Raw genomic sequence first — 18,003 nt, forward strand, 5'->3', positions numbered from 1 at the left:
CTGATTGTTTGTTTGTAAGCTGTGTAACTGTTTAGTTGCATAACTCTGTGCATGAACTAAATGTGCAACATTTATGCTGATTACAATAAATCTTTGTTTATTCCTTTAATTCCAGTCTCAGTGTTTCTTGCATACTGACAGAGCAATCTTCCTTGCGATTCCCTTGCATTGTATACCAATGCAACAGAATCATGACAGATGAGCTAGCCCAAAATTCTGTCACCAGGAAATACTGAGAGTAGGTTTGCTGCCATGGGAATTAAATGGAATCATGCAAATATCGAATATCATTGCTGTTTGGCTGAGGATGATGAAAGTTTCTGTTTTGATAAGTTTTATGAATATTCATATGATGATTTGGTGCAAAGTATTAGGCAGATCAATTCATATGTCCAGCAGGGAGAATTCCTTGAATCTGATGTTCAGCCTTTGTTAAAAATTCTACACACTCTTGAATTTATGAAGTCTCCCACCACCTACCAAATTTATCAAGCCTCTGTAAACAAATCCTTGCCAGTTCCTCTTCCCTGCAAAATTCCCACAGCAGTATTAAACCAGCGCAAACCAAATAATGTTCCAGCCACCTCCATGCAGACCGTTCACCCTAAAACTTATGCTCTGGATAATGAATCTGCCTATGACAAGAGTTCATGGGATCCTCCTTTTGAAAAATGGGAAATAGAGGCCTTAGTTTTTGAGATGGAATGTGATGAGGAATCATTTATTGATTATTACTTTGATACCAGTGAAAACTTTTTGAATGAATGCATAGATTCTGCATCCGCTTTAGTTGATATGGGGGTTTGTATGAATCACTTTGTGGCTCCCTTAATTGATATCTGGAAAGATCTATTGCGTGAAAATTTCCCTCCTTCTGATGATTCTGGCAGTCAGTTTATGCCGTACTCAGTAATCAATCATAGTTCAGTCAGATCCAGTAAATTTTCTTGTGTTAAAAGTGACAGGGATTGTGTTCTTAATTTTTCCTCTAAGCCTGTTAAACCGCATGCTGATGCATACCTGAGTGGTTTGAATGACTCCATTGATCAAGGTATCTGCAAAAGTCAAGCCTGTTTTGATATGACTGCTGAAGAGATTGATGCTTATTACTGGTATTTAAATGATGACAGGACAAGTTTTATGGAATTTTATTGCAAACAAAGTGAGGAATTGGTAACCAAGTGTTTGCTAAGTGTTAAATCCATGTGTGCGAATGGACTTTGTAAGCCTGAAGCTGCTTCTGCCTTAATAATCGCTTGGCAAAGGGTTCTGTCTTCTCATTTTTATGTTTCTCCTTCCTCTGTTAACTCTGTACTCACCTCTGGCCAGAACTCACAATCTGCAGCAGTTAAAGTCACACCTGTTACTAAGGGAGACCCAACGTGTCCGTTGCCCTTAGCAACCAGTTATAAAGACTCTGTCTTGTCAGGTTCCAACCGTCAAAGGAGACCTACTTCCTTGCAAACTGCAGTCAGAACTACACCTTGGTCCTGGCAAAGATCATTAGAAAATAAGTCATCATCCAAAAAGAAAAAGAAGAAAAAATTATTTCCTACCAACTCCGATTCCAGTCGTGTGCAGCCTCCAGCCGATTCCAGTCGTGTGCAGCCTCCAGCCGATTCCAGTCGTGTGCAGCCTCCAGCCGATTCCAGTCGTGTGCAGCCTCCAGCCGATTCCAGTCGTGTGCAGCCTCCAGCCGATTCCAGTCGTGTGCAGCCTCCAGCCGATTCCAGTCGTGTGCAGCCTCCAGCCGATTCCAGTCGTATGCAGCCTCCATCCAAGTCGGTGCAGACTCCATGCAGCTCCATACAGACTCCAGTTGATTTGTGTCCTCAGCAATCTCCAGTCAGTCCTGAGCAGTCCCTCGCCTTTCTCTGTGGACTCTTTCATGGACTAGATTTGCTGACAGTGGGTCAGCCTGGCAGGCCTGAAGAGCCCCAGCATGTTCATCCTGCAGTATCCAGTCCTGCAGAACTTTGCTCCTTGCCTGCAGAACTTTGCTCTCAGTCCGCACAGGCTCAGTTCACACAGTTTCAGTGCCAGTCCGCACAGACTGTATTGGGATCTCAGCCAACGGTCCAGCCAAGCGCTCAGCCAACGGTCCAGCCAAGCGCTCAACCAAAGGTCCAGATCCATGAGGTTACACAGTCTGCTGTCCTGTCTGAGACTACTGAGTCTGCTGTCCTGTCTGAAGCGTCCCAACCGGTTAACTTGCCTAAAGTTATCCCGTCTTCTGTTTTGCTTGAGGTTATGCAAGCTGCTGCCCAGCCTTCACAGACTTTTGTTGCTACCCTGTCCGAGACTATTCAGTCTGTCGCTAATCCGCCTGCAGCACTACCTGAAGTTTTCCAGTTTACTGCTCAGATGTCACAGACCTCTGCTGCTGCTTCCAAGTCTGGTGACTCTGTTGCTGCTTCTGAGTGTACCCAGTCTGCTGCGGCTGCCGCTTCTGAGGGTATCCAGTCTGCTGCCGCTTCTGAGGATATCCAGTCTGCTGCCGCTTCTGAGGATATCCAGTCTGCTGCCGCTTCTGAGGGTATCCAGTCTGCTGCCGCTTCTGAGGGTATCCAGTCTGCTGCCGCTTCTGAGGGTATCCAGTCTGCTGCCGCTTCTGAGGGTATCCAGTCTGCTGTTCCAGTTGTTGCTTCCAAGTCTGGGGACTCTGCTGTCGCTTCCAAGTCTGGGGACTCTGCTGCTGTTTCCAAGGTTGGTGATATTGTTGCTGCTCCTGAATCCGGTAACCCTATGGCTGCTCTCCAGTCCGATGATTCTGTTGTTGCCTCAAAGACTGCTGATTCAGCTATTGCCTCCGACTCCACTGTTCCAGCTGCTGTTTCCAAGTTTGCTGTTCCGGATGAGTTCCTGTCTGGTGCCTCTCCTGAGGGCATCCTGCCTGCTGCTTCTTCCGTGGGCATCCTGTTTGCTACCCCTGATAGTATCCCGCCTGATGGTGCCAGGTCTCCTGCTCAGCCTGATCCTGCCAAGCCGTTTGATCCTACTGTTCCTGTCAAGTCGTGGGTTCCTGTGGCTGCTCCCCAATCTGATGTTTCCGCAGTGACTTCCAAGTCTGCTGATGTCCTTTCAGTGGTTCCCAAGACTGCTGCTGTTCCTCCGGTGGCCTCCAAGTCTGCTGTTGTTCCTGTTATGGCCTTCAACTCTGTTGTTCCTGCTACCACTTCCAAGTCTGCTGTTGATCCTGTTGTGGCCCCCAAGCCTGTTGTTCCTGCTGCTGCTCCCGAGTCTGGTGTTCCTGACGATGTTCAGTCTACTATGCTACCTGAAGTTTGCACATCCTGGAGTCCTATGGATGTCTTGCCTGTTGCTTCTGCACATGGATCTTGGGCTGTTGCATTGCCTAAAGGTCTCCAGTTTGATCTTCAACATTTGTTACCTGATGACCCTGAATCTACTCAGCCCATCATTTTGCCTGTTACCGTGTTTATGTTTGTACACTTTTTCGCCCATGCCCTCCTTGGCCTTGCCTTTCTGCCCAGTATGTCCTGGGATCCTGGTGGACGTGAGTTCATATGGAGCGTTCGGAGACCGCTCCTTGAGGAGGGGGTAATGTCACAAAATGCATCTGCTGGCGAATTTCCTGAACTATTGATGAACTTCCTCCATTTCGCCAGCAGATGTCATCTGTGTCCTCAGTTTGAAACTGCTGGAAGTATCTTCTGCCACCAGCAGAGGTCTCACTCACAAGAACTGTTATTGCAGATTTAATGAGGGCAGCTCTGTGATCACCTGGACTCTGTCATCTGACTTTCTTGGACACTATTTAAGCTGCCTTTACAGACCACTCTGTGCTAGCTCATCAAAGTCAGTTCCTGATCCTGAGTCCTAGCCTTCCTGTCTTGCTCAGCTTTGTATTTGTAATTATCGTGTTTGACCTGTTTTCTGTTTTTGACTAACCCTTTGCCTAAGCGATTTGTATCTTGTTTGTATCTCTGGTTTGACCCTGCATGTTTGACGTTCCGTTGCCTGCTGATTATAATTCTGATGCTTTGTCTCTGTATATAATGTATATGATTCTCATGTGTATATATTAGTCAGGTTTGGGGTTCAGTGTGCACACTATATTGTTATGCTTGGATACCTTTGCATATTATCCTATATGCAGGGGGTCCATAGCATCTGCAATACCTGATATATTCTGATTATGTGTTAGTTTCCAGTTGCTCCATTGCTTATATTACTTGCCTGACGTCTGCATGATTCTCTGCATAAACGTAATACTGATTGTTTATGCATCCTGATAGAGTAATTCTCTGCGTAAAGTTAATGCTAATTGTGTATGCATTCTGATGGTCAGATTCTCTGCATAAACTTAATCTTGTTTATGCGTCCTGTTTGTTTGACTCTCTGCATGATCTTAATGCTGATTGTTTGTTTGTAAGCTGTGTAACTGTTTAGTTGCATAACTCTGTGCATGAACTAAATGTGCAACATTTATGCTGATTACAATAAATCTTTATGGTTATTCCTTTAATTCCAGTCTCAGTGTTTCTTGCATACTGACAGAGCAATCTTCCTTGCGATTCCCTTGCATTGTATACCAATGCAACAGAATCATGACATAGACAACATAGGATCTGTAGCATCTAAGTTCTCAACATGTGGTACATGTATCACTCGGGTACTTTATTTGGTTTCTTGCAGTACTTAAACTTGTTGCAGTGAATTCTTCACAGTAGGTTTTTAAAATAACAAAAATGATAAATCATATATAAACAGACCTTAATAATTATGTTTAGTGTATTAAAACACATGGTAATGATTAGAGACCGTTAATTCACAATTGTAGAGTATTCCTAACGCATGTTTGTGTCGTGTGGTACTTGAGTTGATGTTACGCGCAATACGGATACTTGGCAAACACCATCATTCAAAAAGTAGCATCTGCTGTAATTATTTTAATTAACATAACTAATGTAACTTAATGACAGTATGTTTGTTTAGGCTGGAGTTCCTCTTTAAGTGTGAAAGGTGCCATAGGAAAACATGGGACTTACTTTGAAAATCAGTTTTCTTTCTTTTTTAACTGAGAGCAACTGATTAAGTGTAAAAGGGCCCTTAGTTTCCAGAATAAAAGCAGATTAAAGTAGCTCCACACATACTAGCAGACTTGATAATATACAGAAGAGGGTTATTTAACTCAACCCACTGATGATTTACATTTAAGGTAGCCCCTTCCTTTGTTATTTTATGCTCTATAATCTTCATAGAGATAATATTTGAAATGGTTAAAGGGTAGCTAAACCAAATGAAACAAAAAGCGTTTCACATTCCTGGGGCTTTTACCAGCCCCCCTGGCCGCGATTACACTTCCGATGCCGGGAGCATTTTGCGCAGGCACACCCAGCGACCGGAGCATGATCGAGGAGGAAACGGTTGAAGGAGATTTTAAACTAGGATCTGGGGGGAGGCGGGAGGATAAAGTCTCAATACGTAGACAAGATGAGGTAAAAAGACAGTGGGAACCTAACATTATGGGGGGTGGAGAGGGGGGTGGGGACAGTGTAAAGATTAAGGAGGTTGGTAAAAATTCAAGTAGCCCATTTCATGTAAACAAAATTGGTAAAAGTGGTGGTAAAAATATAAAGTGCATGGTAACCAATGCTCGGAGCCGTGCAAATAAAATAGACGAACTAGAGTTCATTCTGAATGACAAAGGCTATGACATTGTGGGAATAACTGAGACATGGATGGATGAAAGCCATGACTGGATAGCTAATTTAAAAGGATACAATGTGTTTACAGTGGATTGGCGTACAGCCCACGTTTTCCCATTATTTAAGAAGGGCAAAAAATCAGATCCAGGAAATTATAGACCTGTAAGCTTAACATCAGTTGTCTGCAAACTATTTGAGGGGTTACTAAGAGATACTATACATGACTTCATAGTAGAAAATAATCTTATTTCTCAGCATCAACATGGGTTTACTAAAGACAGGTCCTGTTTGACTAACATGCTCAGCTTTTATGAGGTAGTGAATGCTAATATGGATATTGGGAATGCTGTAGATGTGATATACTTGGACTTTGCAAAGGCCTTCGACACTGTTCCCCACAAAAGTCTGGTGCAAAAGTTGAGGATGCAAGGACTGGGGAAGAGTCTGTGTTCATGGATAGGGAACTGGCTAATGGACAGAAAACAAAGAGTTGTGGTCAATGGATCATACTCAAAATGGGAGACTGTTAGCAGTGGGGTCCCACAGGGGTCTGTTCTGGGTCCAGTGCTCTTCAATTTATTTATTAATGACCTAGTAGATGCAGTAGTGAGCAATGTTGCTATTTTTGCAGATGATACAAAATTGTGCAGAATCATCAACTCTCAGGAAGATAGTGTCATATTGCAACAGGATCTGGATAGGATGGCTATATGGGCACATACATGGCAGATGAAATTCAATGTTGACAAATGTAAAGTCATGCATTTTGGACGTACTAATGGTCTAGCACCATACAAAATAAATGGGATACAGTTGGGGACATCAAACTTGGAGAAGGACTTAGGAGTACTCATTTACAACAAGTTAAATAATCATACTCAATGCCAAGCAGCTGCAGCTAAAGCTAACAAAATTTTGGGGTGCATTAAAAGGGAAATAAAAACTCGAGATGCTAGCATAATATTGGCCCTGTTTAACTCTCTAGTAAGGCCACATCTGGAATATGGAATTCAGTTCTGGGCACCACATTACAAAAAAGATATTGCAGTTTTAGAGCAGGTGCAGAGACGAGCAACAAAATTGATATGTGGAATGGAAGGTCTCACTTATCAAGAAAGGTTAGATAAACTGGGTTTATTTAGTCTAGAGAAAAGACGCCTTAGAGGGGTCTAATTAACATGTATAAATACATCAGAGGGCAATATAATAGCTTGGCGGATGAGCTTTTTGTCCCTAGGCCTTCTCTAAGGACTAGAGAACATGATCTGCGCATGGAGAAAAAACGTTTTAGCCATTTATTTAGGAAAGGGTTCTTTACAGTAAGAGTGATTAAGATGTGGAATGCATTGCCACAGGAAGTCGTTATGGCAAACTCTATACCTGCATTTAAAGGGGGCTTAGATGCTTTCCTTGCGTTGAAAGACATCCATGGCTACAATTACTAGGTAATGCCTAATGATATTGATCCAGGGATTTTATCTGATTGCCATCTGGAGTCGGGAAGGAATTTTTCCCTTTAGGGGCTAATTGGACCATGCCTTGTAAGGGTTTTTTCACCTTCCTCTGGATCAACAGGGATATGTGAGGGAGCAGGCTGGTGTTGTACTTTATACTGGTTGAACTCGATGGACGTATGTCTTTTTTCAACCAAAATAACTATGTAACTATATATGTAACTATGAGGACGTGCATCGAATGGCCAGTTGCTGAAACACAAAACTAAGCCATGGTGGGGGACCAGAGGATCATTCAGAGTCGGCGCAGGCACAGGGCGGCTGCAGGGGGCTAGTAGAACACCCAAGTAAGTGAAACTTTTTGTTTCATTCATTTTAGGCTCCCTTTAAGATGAATCTCTGAATGCGCTAGTTAGAAATAAGGAAACTGGCTCTTGGAATAGGCTACTGCATTGTAAATCTGTTACATTCCTGTCAGAGTATAACATTGACTATAAAGACTTGCTAAAAGGGCTGCAGAGAAGACTGTTTGTTTCCCATTAAACACTTGAATGGTGAGTAGTGAGTGATAAGAGTTAACTGGCTAAAGGGGCCCATACACCTAACGATTTTCCCGCCGATATACAGCCGTTTCGATCACAGTGATCGAAGTGGCTGTGAAATTGCCGCGCACACCGCTGGCAGAACGATGGATTTCCATCCGAAATCCATTGTTCCCGTCGACTCCCGTCGATCCATCCGTGCAGAAGATTTTTTTCGAGCGCCGGCGGGTTGGGAGTGCGTCGATAGCAGCGTTCGAATGCCTGACGACCAACGCAATACATCGGCAATACATTACCTGTTCCGCCGGCGCGAGTCCCGCTCTCACCGCTGCTCCGTCTCCGCGCTGGTCTTCGGCATGCTTCACTTCTTCCTGCCAGGCAGGAAGTTTAAACAGTAGAGGGCACTCTACTGTTTAAACTTCCTGCCGGGCAGGAAGAAGTGAAGCATGCCGGAGACCAGACCAGCGCGGAGACGGAGCAGCGGTGACAGCGGGACTCACGCCGGCGGAACAGGTAATGTATGCGGGGCGGGGAGCAGCGGCAGCACCACCACAGATTGTGAACGGTTTCAGGCTGAAATCGGTTCACAATCTGTTTGCAGTAAAGGTGGCCATACGATCCCTCTCTGATCAGATTCGATCAGAGAGGGATCTATCTGTTGGTCAAATCTGATGGCAAATCAACCAGTGTATGGCCACTTTAAGATGTCCCTGCCCAAGTGATGGCCTCTTTTAGTCAGGTATTGTAACCTTTTGCATTCACCATTGTCTTTCCTCCCCGTTCCTTGCCAATAATAGAATCAGTTTATGAGTATTCAGCACAGCATATGAGATGTCCTTAGGTTGAATAATAACTACAAATAATAACTTCATGATCCCATATCTTCTGATGTCCAGGGGCAGTTTACGATGACATGGAGGACTTTGAGAAGGATTACAGATCTTCCCTGCATCCATATTTAACTAGCAAAATGTTTTCAGTAAAGCTTATTAGGTTAGAATGCATCCTATAAGTATCCCGAATGATTATCTTTAATTAACTGCAGCTCTCAGGAGGTATTTGATAACCTGCACCAGTGCTTGTAAAGTACTCTCTTGATAAGGCTTATGAAACTGAATACACTGGAGGTATTTATATTGAAGGCAGTTCCGTATGTTTTATCACTATAGAGATGTGTTCCTTGTGCCAGCTGGATAATTAATCTGTTATTTTAAAATCTATTGAAAATATCTGTGCATTTTTTTTTCTACAGGATTATTAGCTACAGTCAAAGGCCAGACAAACAAAACCACAAACTCTAGATTCCCAATGGGAGGACGATCAAAGCTTGATGGTTTGTCAACTACACCTTCTCCAAATGTTCATAACAGCTATTCCCACTTAAAGAAAGATCGAGAACGTTTCAGAAGTTCCCTTGTAGATATCATAATGTGAGTCTACTTTTTCATGTGTTTAGTTTTTCATTTTTACTTGTTATGCTATTTATACATTTTTGTAGCCCCCTTTCTTGCTACCTTCCTTAACACAAAATAAGGAAGTCACACCTTACCCCAAAATGGTCCTCTTAAGTTCCAGTGATGATGCCAGGCTGGGGCTTCTGATCAGCTCTTCACCACCTTCTGAAAGGAGGCCACCATGCCATTTCCTCCTGCAGTTACTGCTTGGAGGGGACACTTTGCTAATGCCACTCACTCCCTCACTTCACTCCACATTGGAAGAAGAGCATGGCCTATACAGCTATTGTTCTCTACTTATTGCTACTCTCTACTTATTCTACTTATTTTTTATCGTAACAACCAATGATTTATACAGGGAAATCACGATGATTAACAAGGTTACCCAAACTTCCGCATCCCACTGTAAATATTTTAATCTGTGGACCTAAACTGCTGCACAGGACAGGAGGAAAACATAGAGAAATGCACCCTGTATGTATTTAGATAGTTTAGCCTGTCTGATTTCCCCTCATCTGTGTCTAATCACAAGTTGTAACTATCATGGCAGATAAGCTAATTTGAAAGCACAGGATGTTAACGATATGTCTGCTTCCATGAAAGCAGTAAAAAAACAAACTGCAGATTTATTGTATGATTTGTATCAGCTGTAACAAAGAATTTTTTTTCTTTAAGGGTCATTATGCAGTTGTGTATCTTTTAGAGCAGAGAAGCAGTTCTGAGTTCAGGTCCACTTTCAAGAATGTAACACTTATTTAATTTTTGATCTTTTATCAGGAAAAAAGATGCCTCTGATGCAGCAGATTCTCAGCTCAATCAAACTGCTTTAGATAAAGATATACTGGTAAGGAACACTATCAGATGAAAGTTGTTGAATTACTGGTAATGTTGTCTATTGGTGTTATTGGGTTTCAATATTTCACTACAGAGGAGCTGTCATCCATCTTTTGATGTTGAGATATCACCACTTGTGGGAGAGGATCGTAACCACTGAGAGTGACAAGTCGTCAGGGATCTCTGTGAATTAATAGGAACTTATAGCCCCAATACTATGCCGTTGAGTGCATCACTTCCCCTTAGCAATGAAAGGAGATCTACGTTTAATCTGCTAAGTGTTACAGTTATTGCTTTTAAGACATTCTATCAGAAGGTATTGGAGGAGTGTAAAACATTGATCTACCTAGTAATGCAATGACTACAATCAAGACCTAATATTACTGTAAAGGTGGCAGATAAAGTGGGTGGTGATTATTTTAACAATGGATTATGAGGCAGAATGTTTGAGACAGCTTGAAGATGGTGTAACATATTCAAAGCTTTGACAAAATCCTGCAGTTGACTACCTGATGAATATAAAAAAATTACTAAAGCAGGCAATTGACCAAAATCTGTTTTTTGGAACAAGGCAAGTACATTTTGCCCAAATTACCCTCACAATCTGGTACTGCCTCTGAAGTGTGCATAAAACGTTAGATAGACTTCCAAGTAAAACAATAGTCTTGGCTATGGGCTCAGTCACTGAGTCTTTGTCAAAACACTTGGACTTTAAGTTGTGCCCTCATTTCAGGTCTCTGCCAGCCTATGTGAGGGATACTTTGGTGGTCCTGGAGAGGCTTAGGGACTTCAAATGGGAAGCTCTTTTTGCACTTGCTAGTATTGATGTGGTATCCCTATATAGTAGAATTCAGCACAGAAATGGTCTGCAGGCTGTGTTCTTCTTCCTCCCCCAGACACCATACCCAGAAGTGTAGAATAAGATTCCTCCAGGAGGCTGGCATGGCAATGGGTACATTGCTGGCACATGTCTATGCCAGCCTCTTTTTGGGATGGTAAGAAATAGATTTTAGCTTCTCCTGAAGGAATGGGTTCTTGGCGAGAATTAAACTCTGGATCCGCTAAATAGATGATCACTTGATCATCTGGGAATGTTATAGGGAGCTCTTTTGGATTTTGTTAATGAAAATAATAAGAATCCCATTAGTATGCGTTTTACATCTGAGTGGGGAGGAGGACAGAGCCAAATGCTTGCTTACCCTGCTTCTGGCTTCTTGATTGTCATATCAAGTGTTTAATTTGGGTGAGAGCTTTAGGCAGAAACAGCCAAACAGAGCGAGGCCATCCTGATGAAGCGGTTTTGTGCAAAACAACTTCTGACCTCTGCATGCTTTCCCATATGGCCATCACTGACATTGTGAGTTTGTAGACTATAACCCTTTGCAGTATGTATGGATTTTAAAGCAATTTTGAATTAAAGTTTTTGAATTTTAAAGATCTGTTCCCCAAAATCTTCCTTTTTTTATTTCAAACAAATGTAGTATACATTCCATATTTAGTTAGCATCCTGAAACCCCAGGGGCTAGAATAGGATCATCACAGAGCTTGCAGTCTTTCACTGGAGATGTGTTTGCTGTAGGAGATATTTTGTAATAAACGTATAAGTACATTGCTTCTCTTTAGCATCCAGTCAGAAGACTGGGTGTGCCATGACCAGGCTGTGTTATCTTGCACTACCGTGGAGAAAGGGGAGGTCTATGGACACTTTCTGTTGTCTTTCATTTCATTTGAGAGCTGAGTGTAGTGTCTGAGTTGGTTGTTTAGATTCGTATGAAGTAAAAGGCTTTCAGCAAAGAAATAAAGTAAATAGGTGCATTTCAAGGTACAGTATGTTTATTCCTTTTGTGTGTGCGCATATTACGTTTAAGTGTGCACATATTGTGAACCTGTTTTATCTAACTTGTGATTGTGTCTTTGACTTCTAGAGGTACAATTACTACATTAGCCATGGAATTGACACGGAGCATGTAGCACCCATGGAGGAATCTTGGCTGGAACATGTCCTAAGCTTAGTTCCAAATCATTTAAAAGTTTACCACGACAGTATTGATCTACTTTCAGATGAAATGAAAGAGGATTATCTTCTTAGCGTAAAAAAAGCAATTGGTAAGTTAAAAAAATATCTTATGTGGGTTATTTTAATAGTCACAGTAATGGAATATACTAAATGAACAGCAGTCTAGTACGTATCATATATTGTCAAATGTAATTTTGTTTCTAGATTTTTCTGATGGTTATAAATAGTCAGTGAATTTTGGGTGAAGACATGTCATATTTAGTTCAAGCAGTAAAAAAAAATATATAGTGAATCCATGGTAATTACAGCATGATGATTTCAGCAGAACTCTTGGCTGATATCAATAGTTCTGCATTTGCTGCGAGCGTTGTACTGCACAATGCAATTCAAAGCAATAAGAAAATCACTTGCATATCGGAACTAAGCCATGAACAGCTGTAATTGAGGTGCTTGAGTCCTAGTGGTGCTCTGAGTATACAAGCTGTGAGCTATACATAGAGTGGCTTGTGAAAGAGGCAGTATGAGTGCTGGATCCATGGATGGATGACAAGCATCAAGCAGGGCATAAGAAAATAAGTTGTGGGCATATAAACCCAATGATTGAGTACTGTAATAAAAATGCTGGCCGGAGAGCCATGCAGAAGAGTGGACTGTCATTGATGGAGGAGTATGCATGAGCATTTGCATGCAAGTGTGCAGAGTGTTCATTGACTACACTTTAAAAGACTTATGGAAATTCTTCCGAGGGAGGATTGTTTTGCTGGGGCTCCCTGAACAGCGAGCAGCGGACGAGCAATGGGTGGTTTCCACAGTGGCGGTGTAACGATTGGTGTCAGCAAGAGGCACAAATATCTGATTAAGTGGTGATATACAGAATCACCACTAATGCAGATATGTTAGAGTGAAATAGTCAGTATCTTCCTGATGGTAAATCAGCGGAAGGCTCACTAACACGGTAAGTGCCTGAAATGATCTACTCAGACCAGTGTCACACCCCGAACCTTGATTATTGGGGATCCGCAGTATCGCCAATAATACAAGGATAGACCCGATTATATAGCAATCTGCGGAATTGCTAATAATGCGGGTAGATGTAAAGCAGTGGACACACGAACAACATGGAAATAAACAAAGCAGTAAATATTCACAAAGTTGTGGAAATATCCACCACACGGCAATTCCTCAGAGGTGTGGTTACCTCTGAATGGGAACCCCGTGTGTGAGATCCCCCAAAGTGGCAGTGGAGGAATCTCGGCCTCTGGCAGTAACGGTCTGCTAGGGCCGGCGTCTCAGGGAGGCAAGCCTCAGATAATAACCCAACAGTGGGAGACGTTCCACTGAAGGGAGCAAGGTCAGACAGAAAGAGGTTCGGCAACAGTACAGGCGGCAACAGTACAGAGACGTGAGACGAGAGAATAGTCAGGAACCAAGCCAATAGTCGTTAACGGTACGGGCTGGCAGAGTACAGAATCAGGAAGCAGAAGAGAAGTCAAGACAGGCACAGAATCATACACAGAGAATCAATAACAATAATAATAATAATCTCCTAGTCTAGGTGTGAAGTCCTTGGTTTCAACACCTGGGATCTAGTCTAAGGTCTGAGTGCTGACACAGGGTATCGCAAACACAGACGAAGTGTGACTGAAAAGCACTTCCTTATATACTGCCTGGGAGAGAAGTCTCCACCCCAGGCAGCAACCAATCAGAGCAGGCTAAAATGTCAGCTGACCTCCAGGTCAGCTGACACGCTTTCTAAGAGTATAAAGGCGTATCTGGCGTGCGGCCGCACCCCCTAGAGGCAAGATGGCAGAACCCTGGTGAACAGCATGTTGGTGAGTTTGGAGCAGAGTGCTCGGACGGGTGTGCGCAGCGGATGCGGACGAATTTCCGCATCCCGCGTTGGAAGGTCCGCTTGCCGGACTGGATGTGACCATATTTCCGCAATCCATCCGGCGTTGCAGATTTTTCGTTACAGTACCCCTCCCTCTAGGCGTGGACTCCGGACACGTCCCACCTGGCCTGTCAGGATGGAGCTCATGGAACCGTCTCCTAAGTTTATCAGCATGTAAATCACCTGCTTTGACCCAGGATCTTTCCTCTAGACCGTACCCTCTCCAATGCACCAAATACTGCACTGAACCCTGAACTCGTCTGGAGTCCAAGATCTCCTCAACCTCCCATTCAGGCTCACCATCAACCATGACAGGGTGAGGAGGGGGGGAATCCACCTGAACAGCTGGTTTCAGGAGTGACACATGAAAGGCTTTCCCCACCTTTAGAGAATTTGGTAACCTGACTCTGTAAGTAACACGATTAACCCTTTCGGAAATTGGATATGGTCCAATATACCTGGGCCCCAGTTTCGCGGATGGCTGCCTCAGAGCTATATGACGAGTTGATATCCAAACTCTGTCTCCAGGTTTAAACTCCCACTCCGCAGACCGTCTCTTATCTGCCTGCCTCTTCTGTATGATGAAAGCCTTTTTTAAATTTTCTCCGACATTAGCCCAAATCCTCTTGAAAGATTCCTGCCACTCCTCCAGGACAGGGAATGGAGAGGTCGACACTGGCAAAGGAGAAAATTTGGGAGATTTCCCATTGACAATTTGAAAAGGCGCATAACCAGAGGACTCATTCCTGAGATTGTTATGTGCGAACTCAGCAAATGGTAGAAACTCCGCCCACTGGTGTTGGGCGTCCGCCACATAACATCTCAGGAACTGTTCCAAAGATTGATTGGTCCTCTCTGTCTGGCCGTTGGTCTGTGGATGGTAACCTGATGAAAAGGACAACGACATACCCATCCCCTTACAGAAGGCCCGCCAGAACCTAGAGACAAACTGGACCCCTCTGTCTGAGACAACATTCTCTGGAATGCCGTGTAATTTAAAGATATTTTGAATAAAAAGATCTGCTAATTTTTGAGCAGTAGGGAAACCACTCAAAGGCACAAAGTGGGCCATCTTACTGAATCTGTCTGTGACCACCCATATGACAGTCTTTCCATTGGAATCTGGAAGTTCTCCCACGAAGTCCATGGAAATATGTGTCCATGGCTCCTGAAGGGAGGGCAGAGACTGCAAAGTTCCAACTGGAGCCAGTCGGGAGGGTTTGCTCCTGGCACAGACGGTACAGGTCTTAACAAATTCCTTGGAATCTTGTTGTAGAGATGGCCACCAGACAGATCTACACAACAATTCTTGGGTTCGGGTAATGCCAGGGTGTCCAGCATTCTTGTGTCTATGAAACAACTGCAGCACTTTGGGACGTAAAGTACAAGGGACATAAAGAACCCCTCTTGGTTTCCCTTCTGGGACTTTTAATTGAAAAGGACTTAAGAGGCTAGGAAGGTCTTCAACTATCTCAGTGGCTGCCAGGATGATCTCTTTCGACAGAATACTTTCTGAGGAAGGAGATGGAGCAGTTTCAGGTTCAAAACAACGAGAAAGGGCGTCCGCTTTAACGTTCTTACTCCCTGGTGTGAATGTAATTATAAAATTAAAACGGCAGAAAAAGAGAGCCCATCTAGCCTGTCTGGGGGTGAGTCTTTTAGCTTTTTCAATGTACTGTAAATTTTTATGATCCGTGTACACAGTAATTACATGCTCCGCCCCCTCTAACCAGTGGCGCCACTCCTCAAAAGCAAGCTTGATGGCTAATAATTCCCTGTTTCCAACATCATAATTTCTCTGGGCAGGGGAGAATTTTCTGGAAAAAAAAGCACAGGGATGAAGCTTGCCCTGAAGTCCTGAACATTGAGACAATACTGCTCCTACTCCAACCTCCGAGGCATCCACCTCCACTACAAATGGGTAAGCAACATCTACATGACGTAATATGGGAGCAGAACAGAATGCCTCTTTCAGAGAGGAAAATGCCACAACTGCTTCTTCTGACCAATGAGTGGCATCAGCCCCTTTTTTTGTCAAATTAGTAAGCGGAGACACCACCGAAGAGAACCCCTTGACAAATTTTCTATAATAATTTGCGAATCCCAAGAATCTCTGTAGTGCTTTAAGCCCAGATGGTTGTGGCCAATCCCTTACAGCAGAGACCTTTTTGGGATCCATGGACAACCCTGATGTAGAGATAATGTAACCAAGAAAGGCAATCTCCTTTACCTCGAAAACACATTTCTCTAATTTCGCAAACAATTGATTCTCCCTGAGTCTTTGTAACACATACTTCACATGTTGGCGGTGTTCCGTGATATTTTTAGAAAATATCAAGATATCATCTAAGTAGACGATTACAAAGCGACCCAGTACCTCCCTAAAAATCTCGTTGACGAACTCCTGAAAAACTGCAGGAGCGTTACACAACCCAAAGGGCATCACCAAGTATTCGTAATGCCCCTTGGGAGTGTTGAATGCCGTCTTCCATTCATCTTCCTCCCTGATACGGATCAAATTGTAGGCCCCCCTTAGATCCAACTTAGTGAAAACAGAAGCCCCGGGAACCTGTGTAAATAAATCGTCGATTAGCGGTAGTGGATACCGATTCTTAATCGTGATCTTATTTAGACCCCTGTAGTCAATACAGGGGCGCAAACCACCATCTTTTTTCTGAACGAAAAAGAATCCCGCTCCTGCAGGAGATCTTGAAGGGCGGATGAAACCCTTCTGCAAATTTTCCTGAATGTACTCGTCCATGGCCAATTTTTCCGGGGACGAGAGGTTGTATCGGTGGCCCCTGGGTGGCATGGTTCCTGGTTTCAAATCTATTGGGCAATCAAAAGGTCTATGGGGGGGTAATTGATCTGCTGCCCTAGGACAAAAGACATCAGCATATTCCTGATATTGTGGAGGTACTCCTTCCACTTGAATCTTAGTAGAACACAAAACTACATTCTGTAAACAATGTTGTGTACAATAAGGCGACCAAGTAGTCAACTGCCCATTCCCCCAATCAAACTGAGGAGAATGTAATCGTAACCAGGGCAACCCTAGTATCACCGTAGAGGTAGACATCTTTAAAACGAAAAACTGTATGACCTCCCTGTGCAGAGCTCCCACTTGCAGCGAGAGGGGAGGTGTCTGACACAGTGGGGACTTTCCTTGCAAAGGAGTGTCATCAATCGCTGTAACATATAAATGTCTTCCTACTGGAAGTACAGGGATATTTAAACTTAAAGCAAAGCTTAAATCTAAAAAGTTAGCTGTTGACCCGGAATCTACAAATGCTGTGGTAGGAAAGTTCTGCCCTTCCCAATTTAGGGAACAGGGCAATAAAATTTTTTCTTGTTTTGGAGGTAAAACAATTCCGCTTAGGGTGGTACCCCCTACCACACCTAAGCCGAGGAGTTTCCCGACTTCCTACCACAGTTTTGTGCAATGTGGCCCTTTTCCCCGCAGTACATGCAAAGACCCTCTCTGCGTCTTCTTGACCTTTCCGCCTCCGTGAGGCGCCCGTGGCCTAACTGCATCGGCTCCTCAGTCTCAACTGCTGCCGAGCTACTGGCCCCAGAAGTCCTAGAGTACATGGGGTACCTGCCCTTCTTGTTGTACCTCAGACGCCTATCCATTTTAATAGACAGCGTAATAGCCTCATCTAGATCTTTGGGTTCTGGATGACTAACCATCACGTCAGTTACTGCTTCTGACAACCCATCTAGGTATCTATCCAAGAGTGCATATCGCTCCCATCTAGAGGACACCGCCCACTTCCTAAACTCTGACGCATACTCCTCAGCAGTACTGCGTCCTTGTCTAAGGTTTTTGAGCTTACGTTCGGCCGTGGCGGCACTATCTGGATCATCGTAGATGACCGCCATGGCCTTAAAAAACTCCTGGACAGAAGACAGAGCAGGATGCTCATCAGGTAAGCCATAAGCCCACGTCTGGGAATCTGCATGCAATAGAGTCTTGATAAGAGTGACCTTCTGAGCCTCGGTTCCCGAGGACACAGGTTTCATCTCAAAGTAAGACAGCACTCTGTGACGGAAATTCTGGAAATCTGACCTTGTGCCTGAAAATTTCTCAGGAATGTTCATTTTAGGCTCGCTAAGAGCCGGGGGAGGTAGAACGTTAA

The 18,003-nt window shown here is 43.7% G+C and overlaps 1 protein-coding gene across 2 annotated transcripts in view; it reads left to right on the forward strand.

The window, feature by feature from the left end:
• Positions 1-18,003, forward strand: part of LOC137524699 (dynein axonemal heavy chain 7-like) — a 565,826-nt gene that overhangs the window by 27,747 nt on the left and 520,076 nt on the right. For both annotated transcript variants that reach the window (XM_068244848.1, XM_068244849.1), the window contains 3 exons: positions 8,921-9,098; positions 9,900-9,966; positions 11,882-12,062. In XM_068244848.1, the coding sequence (XP_068100949.1) occupies positions 8,921-9,098; positions 9,900-9,966; positions 11,882-12,062 (426 nt within the window). The remainder of the gene's footprint in view (positions 1-8,920; positions 9,099-9,899; positions 9,967-11,881; positions 12,063-18,003) is intronic.

The sequence above is a fragment of the Hyperolius riggenbachi genome, chromosome 7 (assembly GCF_040937935.1).
Source record: "Hyperolius riggenbachi isolate aHypRig1 chromosome 7, aHypRig1.pri, whole genome shotgun sequence".
NCBI classification, from domain to species: Eukaryota; Metazoa; Chordata; class Amphibia; order Anura; family Hyperoliidae; genus Hyperolius; species Hyperolius riggenbachi.